The 7,219-nt window shown below is 62.9% G+C and overlaps 1 protein-coding gene across 2 annotated transcripts; it reads left to right on the top strand.

Annotated features, from left to right (window-relative positions):
• Positions 1 to 872: 872 nt before the first annotated feature.
• Positions 873 to 6,920, top strand: VGLL2 (vestigial like family member 2). 2 transcript variants are annotated; one of them, XM_075708371.1, is made up of 4 exons: positions 873 to 953; positions 3,195 to 3,486; positions 5,216 to 5,728; positions 6,880 to 6,920. In XM_075708371.1, exons 1-4 carry the CDS (start codon positions 873 to 875, stop codon positions 6,918 to 6,920), a joined length of 927 nt encoding a protein of 308 aa, XP_075564486.1. The 2 variants fall into 2 exon arrangements, with proteins under 2 accessions (XP_075564486.1, XP_075564487.1); XM_075708372.1 differs by lacking the exon at positions 5,216 to 5,728.
• Positions 6,921 to 7,219: the final 299 nt, after the last annotated feature.

Below are 7,219 nucleotides of genomic sequence, written 5' to 3'. Positions count from 1 at the left end.
TGTCCTTTTCACGTGCCTTTGCCCTCGGCGTTGTTTTAGTTTCTATTAAATGCAAAAGCATCGCCGTTCCCGGCATTTGTAATGATTTTAAATTTCTGGGGAGATTCCTCCTCGGGAGACAACTGAGAACTCCTTCCGTTCACCGGACCTTTCAGCTCCTCTAACTTCGGTAGCGGCATTTGCAGTCGGACGCCGGACCCGGTGGGATTTGGGGGGGGGGCGTTACCCGGGTCCCTGCCTTTCCCGGAGCCGCGCAGCGGGGACCGAGGCGGCGGGGGGCGGCGGGGGGGTGCTGACCGGGACCGGCGGCGGGGCAGCACCCCGGCGCGGTAAGCACATGAAGTGAAACAAATGAAACGAAACGCAGCGGGAGAGGGGCTGCCCCGCTCAGCAAGCCCCCCTCCCGCCCCCCGCCGCCCCCCCGCGCCTCCGCACCCCGCGGGTCCCTGCGCGGCGGGGGCCGGCGCCCGGTGCCGGAGCGACCCCCGCGCCTCCCGCCCCGCCGCTCCCGGGCAGCCCCGGCTGCAGAAGGGGGCTGGCCCCGGCTCCCCCCACCCCTGCCACCCGCCGGGCCCGGGGCCGGGGCTGAACCCGCAACCCCGGCGCCCACGGAGCCCCTCCGGCCCCGGCGCCTTCGCTGGAGGGAGCCGCGCTATAGGGAGGGAGGGAGGGGGAGAGGGAGGGAGGGAGGCAGGGAAGGAGGGCAGGGAGGGGGGTGTCATCTCAGCCCGGCTCGGTCTCAGCCCCCCTCACTCCTCCCACCAGCGAGTGGTGCCTCTTAACTCCCGGCAGCCTCCCTCCCGCGAAGCACTGCTCCACTTTGCAGAACACGAGTTGATGAGAAAAAAAATAATTGTGGGCCGCGGCCAGCCATGAGCTGTTTGGATGTTATGTACCCCGCGTACGGTCCTCCCCAGCCCTACTTCGCAGCAGCCTACAGCCCCTACCACCAGGTACGCGCGGGGGGCAGCGGTGAAGAGGCAGAAGGTGGGAGGGGTGTCGCCTGGAGGATGGCCGTCTGGGGCCTTACCAAAAGGAAAAAGGGAAAAGGAGAAGGGGAGGGGAAAGGGGAGGAGGAGGGGGAGAGCTGGGAGCCTGCGATGGTGAGCGGAGCAGAACCGCATCCCACCTTGGCGCGGGGCTCGGCAGGGTACGTACCCCGGCGGCGACCGACGGGCTGCGGGCTGCCTTGGGAGCGAGAGCGCGATTTTAACCCTGCGATGGCTTTTTAGGGATTTTTTTTCTTTTTTTTTTTTTTTTTTTTCCTTTGCCGGGACGGGTTCCATCCGAGCGCGGCGGCTCGGGGCAGCGATGCCCGCGGTTTGCAGGGGGCCGGCCGGGAGCAGCGCGGGGGGCTGCCCGGGGCATCGCTCGCCCCCTGAGCGCCGGCATCCCGGCCGCCGCCGCGGGAGCCGCTTCGGGCAGGTATTTGACCGGCCGCCTTGGAGCGGGGGCTCCGGGCTCCCCCTCTGGAAGTGGGGGAGGCGAGAGTGCCGGGAGGCTGCGGGGCTTCCCCGGTTTGGCGGTGGCGGGGGAAGCCCCGGCCCCGAGGGGGGCGAGGCTGCGGCGCGGCAGGGCTGCGGGGATGCTCCCCGCTCCCGGGCCCCGCTCGGCGGCGGGACCCCGGCCCGGCCCCCGGCCCCACGGGGCTGCCGGCGGCGGCGGGCGCCTGCGAGACCCGCGGGGACTTGGCGGCGGGGGAGCCACGTCCCGCCGCCCGGGCTATCGCGGGCATCGATTAATCCCCGGATTGCGATAAAAGGATCCCGCCGGGCGCGGGGGTGTTTCGCGGCACGCACAGCCCGTCGTGCGCGGGGAACTGCCCCCCCCCCCCCCGGGAGGCCCGCTGTCCCGCGTGGGTCAGGGCGCGTTTCCCCGGGCTGCACCTGCTGCACACCCCTTTCTCTTTCTCCCTCTGGTTTTCTCTTTTTTTCCCTCCCCCTTTTTCCTTCCAGGAATGAATTCCTTCCTCCCCCAGCGAAACGAAAGAGGGGATGGAGAGGGAGAGCAGCCCCCCTGGCCCGGGGCGGGCGGCAGCCCCCGCCGTGCGTGGCCGGTGCAGGGGCGAGCGGCCCCGCTCCGCGCAGCCCCCGCGGCTCCGCGCAGCCCCCGGCGTGGCGGCCCCGGTGCCACCTCCGGCGCCTGGCAGCGGGGCCGGAATACCTGTTACAAATAGCAAATGATGTCTTCCCCCACCTTGCCTCCCCCCCACCACCAGCCCACCCCCCCAGCCCCCCCCCGCGCGGGGGTTCGTGACATTATTTAGGGGGATGATCATTACCTCAATGGCCGAGCCGGGAGCCAAGTGGAAAGGCGGTCGTCACGAAGGAGTGACGTTATTAAATATCTCGCGTGTCTTGGCCCAGGGCTCTGACCCGTCCCCTCGGTGCTTCCCCCGCCGCCCGCCCCACGGCTCTGCCCGCAGCGGCCGAGCCCGGGCTCCGCGTCCCACCGCTTATTTCGAAGAAACTCCCAGCAGCTGCGGACACGCTCACGCGGGTAAAGGGAGAGACGATGGGAAGCATCCAGCAAACTTCTCAGCGCCCGCTGGTTTCCCACCCAGAGGAATCCAGTAGAAACAGCCCAATCTTGTAGGAAGTACCGGAGCTTCTCGCTGGCCAGGGAAATGCTTTTTTTTTTTTGCTTTTTTTTTTTCCCCCTGAAATGTGTTTGAGGCTGCAGCTCTTCATCCCCCGCCTTCCTCCTCCTCGTCGCTGTGGGTTATAGGACGCTCTTTGGGGCACATTTTGGGAGCCTTGCCCCCGTTGCCGGCGCTGCGCCGCGGGTGGGTGCGCGGCCGTCGCCTGCCCACGGCCCCCGTCCCCCCGGGAGCCGGCCTGCAAAGCGCTTTCTTGCATGGGACGTCGTGCTGGGGCCCCCCGCCTGTAACCCCCCGCGCGGAGGCCGTCTTGCTCCATCCCGGTCGGCATCCCTCGGGTTCGGGCCCCCAGCCCTATCCGCAGCCCCTTCGCTGCCTCCCCGGGGTGGGACAGAAGCGCAGCTACGGGGTGGGGGGTGTTGTCGGGATGGGGGGTGCTGCCGGGGGGCGGCGGGGGGTCAGACTTTTGCATCCTCCGGGGAAGATCGCAGGAGCGGGCTGGGCGCTGCATCCCGGCTGGCACGGGGAGGGCCAGCGCACCGCGCTGCGTGACCGGCTCTTATCGTCTTCCCTTCCCTCCCCCTTTTTCCTGCAGAAACTCGCCTTTTACTCCAAAATGCAAGAAGCCCCGGAGAGCGGCAGCAGCGCCAGCGGCAGCAGCTCCTTCTCCAGCCACCCGGCGGCCAGCATCAAGGAGGAGGAGTGCAGCCCCGAGAAGGAGCGACCCCCCGAGGCCGAGTACATCAGCTCCCGCTGCGTCCTCTTCACCTACTTCCAGGGGGACATCAGCGCCGTGGTGGACGAGCACTTCAGCCGGGCCCTCAGCCAGCCCAGCAGCTTCTCGCTCGGCAGCGCCAAGGCGGCGCGGAACGCCGGCTCCTGGCGGGGTGAGAGCGCGGAGGGGCGCGGAGGGGTGCGCAGGGCGGCGGGACCCCCCCCCCGCCGGGGCACCCTCCTCCCCTCCGCCGGCAGCGGGTGCCCGGCGGGAAGCCCCTGGGAGCCGGCTGTCCCGGGCCGGGAGCAGCGGGCGGCTTCGCCTTTTTAGGGGAAAAAAAGAAAGGAAAAACCCCTCCTGGTCGCGCCGTGCTTCCCGCTGCCCATGCCAAGGGAGGCGGTCGGGGGAGCTGCATCGCCTTCACAGCGCAGGCGATTTACCTGGCGGGGGCTGCCACCCAAAAAGCCGCGGGGGGACCCCCTCGCCGTGGCCAGCGCCTCCCCTGCTGACCCTGAGGGGCAGCTTTAAGTCTAGCGTGGTGGTAATCGAAGATGGGAACAAAGCAAAAAGCAAATGTGGGAGCCATCTCACCGCTAAAAACCAGATTGTGTGTGTCCCTGTATCTTGCCATACATGTATCACCACCCCGGTTGCTGCTGCAGCACAGACAAGGACCCTAAATTTCTGAAAGTGAAGGCTTTCAGACCTGCCCACGGCAGCAGCCCTGTGCCAGCAAGGCTGAGGCCGCGGCTAAAGCACAGCTCTCCACAGCCATGCCCAATTCACCCTGGATGGGCCCGTGGGGGTACCCAGGGCAGAGGCAAAGAACCTTCCCCACCCCCCAGAGAGTTAAGGCAGGTGCGCCTTTTGAGGCAGTTTTGGGGACCCTCCCTCACGGGGTCACCCGCTCAGCCAAGAGCCGGTTTCCCAGCCCCTCCATGAATTGCTGTCGGTAGTTTCTAAGAATGAAATAGTAGTTTAAGTATTTCATGGGTGAAAGATATCCAGCGCTGGAATTGATGGCAGGAGAGGAGAGTTCTTTGCTTGTAATGAACCGCTTCCCTTTCTCTTGAGTAATGCCAGGGCGCAGAACTGACGTACCTCCCTGGCAAACATGTATCAGGAGCACGTTTTTATTTGTCTCAGGAACGCTGTGCATTCCCAGTTAATAATGAGTAATGTCTATCTCTGTGCTGTTGATAATCACTAGTCCATCTCGCATGTGGCTTACCAGGCAAAGAAAATCCAGGGTCCTTCTCCTTTGCCTTGCCAATCCCAAAAGATCTGCAGAACGCTTCCCAAATATGTTAGTGATAGAGCCAAGAAACAGGTGTAAGTCCAGTGTAATAGATAGGGGAATTGGCCCCAGATGTTTAGAAAATTCAAGCTGGCCTTTAGTCGCATCTGGTGGTGCTCCTGCCCACTTTGAAACTGCACAGAGGAAGCAGCAGCTTTCCTGGCAGGGCCAGGCATCCTCCGAGGTGCTGGGGCAAATGCTTAGAGAGGGAGATTTCTGCAAAAACAAACAAGAAAAATCCATCCCTGGAAATTGCCGCAGTGCATAATGGCTCTGACTCAGTTTCCACTACTGAGAAAAAAAGATGTTTTCCTCACTTTAGATAACAGCCTTTTCCCTAAATACGTGCTAAGAGAAACCTGGAGCAAATGGTTTCAGTTTCATGGGTAAGCCCTGGGCTAGGTGTGTTGGATGTTTAGCTGGAAAGGAATCTGTACTCGCTGGGAGCAATTCCGTGTGTTTGGCAGTTGTTTGGGGGATAAAGGGAATGTGAGGGCTGGTTTGGGGGGATCTGGGGAGGGGCAGAGCCCTAGGGAAAGGAGATCAGGGCTCGCTGGGTGTACTGATCGCTGCCTTTCCTTTCTCTCCCGCTCCCTTCACCCAGATGGGTCCTTCCCAATGAGCCAGCGAAGCTTCCCACCGTCCTTCTGGAACAGCACGTACCAGCCCTCCTCGGTCCCAGCCACCCTGAGCAGCCCCCTGGCAGCTGCCGCCCACAGCGAGCTGCCCTTCGCCGCTGCCGCCGACCCCTACGCACCGGCCTCTCTGCACGGCCACCTGCACCAGGGTGGCCCCGAGCCCTGGCACCATGCCCACCACCACCACCACCACCACCACCACCCCTACATCGGGACACAGAGCACCGCCTACCCCCGCCCCGCCGCCATGCACGAGGTCTACGGGCCCCACTTCGACCCCCGCTACGGCTCGCTCCTGGTGCCCACCGCCTCCGTCCGCCCCCACCGCCTCACCCCGGCCTCCGTGCCCACGCCAGTCAGCCCCCCCTGCGAACTGGGCAAGAGTGAGGCGGGCACCGCCACGGCCTGGACGACGCCGGGACCCTTCCCCAACGCGGCGGGGGACATGGCACAGAGCCTCGGCCTCAATGTGGACGCAGGTAACGAGCTGCCCTCAGCCCTTCCGTGTCCCCCTGGCTCAGCTGCACCCCTGCTCCCCACCTCCTTCACACCACCCGTAGTAGTGGGGATGGACCCCCCCATGGTGGGGTGGATGGGGTGCTGCTGTGGGGGAATAAATTGCAGGAGGAAGCCCCATGGAAGACACCTGAGCTCTGCCCTGGGTGCCCTTCTTGGGGCTCTTAGCCCAGGCAAGCGAGGAAGGGGAGGGGGAGGATGGGACAGGGTAACATATCACACCCCCCCCAACACCCTTTGAATTTCTGGCACCCTCGAATGTGCCCTGAGGGTGCTGGTTGCTTTGAAGTACTCTTGTCCTGGCCCCTGCGCTGCTCTTGCCTTGAGCCGCAAGAGCTGGGAGCAGGACGGAGCCACCCCAAAGGTCACCGCTTGGCTCCCTCCGTGGGCTGCCCTGCAGGCAGGAGTGCGGGCAGCCAGAGCAGAGCTGGCCCATTTCTAGACCCCGCGCATGGTCATAACCTACCTCCTCTCCTTATTTATTTTTTTCCCCCAGTTTTTGAGAGGAAAACACAATTGCATTTGCTGAGCAAAAAGAGCAATGATTTTCCCCTGGTGCTGGTATCCTGTGCCTGGTGGGGTGCCTGGAAGTAAGGCCATGTGGCCATAGCGGTGACAAAAAGGTGACACAGGCATAGCCAGCAGCAGCAGTTCCCGAGTCAGTGGTTGTGGAGGCAAGGAAAGCCTGCTCTGGTAGCAGTTCGCCATGCTGAAGTTGGGTTACTGCAGCCAGAAATGTCTCCTTACGGTGGCCTCACGTTAGGCAGGAGGGACGTCTGCCTGCCTGCGGTCTAGCTCAGGCTCTTCTCCACGGCCTCCTGGGGCTCTGGGGAGCCCGTGCTTTAGAGTGATTCTCTGCTCTCAGCTGGCAGAAATGCAGTTTGTCTTTCTCTGTCCTTAAACGCCTGTACCTATTTTTCTTCTTCCCTTTTTTTCTTCTCTCCGTTCTCAGGTTTGCAGCCTCAGGATAAAAGCAAGGATCTATACTGGTTTTAGAGCTGTCCTTCACTCTTCTTCCCCTGGCTCTCCCCTGTAGATCTCTGCCTGTTAGACATGGTGGCATTCAGAGCTGAAATCGGGTCAGTTTGTAACAGCTTCTGATCTTGGTTTGCAGCTCGCCGTTACTCCTTCTGTGGTGGATCCCTTCTGAGCTGATGTGCTGACTCAAAGACTCCCAGATCCCCCCTTGCCCTTTTCCAAGCCCACCATGGCCCTGAAGCTCGGGGAAAGACAACGGGACTTAAAAGGACCTGGCATTGCAAGGACGGTACTTTAGACTTATTTCGGAGAGGAAAATCCTTCTGTTGCAAGAGGAGAGCCAAAGACGTTGAGCTTCTATTTAAGCAGACCCCACACCCAGAACTACAGTCAGACTACTCTGAAAGAGTCAAACGACATCATGGATGGTGATACAAAACCACTGGCCTTCGTACAGGGGGCAGAGGAAATCGTGG

This window comes from Pelecanus crispus, chromosome 3, assembly GCF_030463565.1.
Source record: "Pelecanus crispus isolate bPelCri1 chromosome 3, bPelCri1.pri, whole genome shotgun sequence".
NCBI classification, from domain to species: domain Eukaryota; kingdom Metazoa; phylum Chordata; class Aves; order Pelecaniformes; family Pelecanidae; genus Pelecanus; species Pelecanus crispus.
This window is presented reverse-complemented; position numbering and strand designations above follow the sequence as displayed.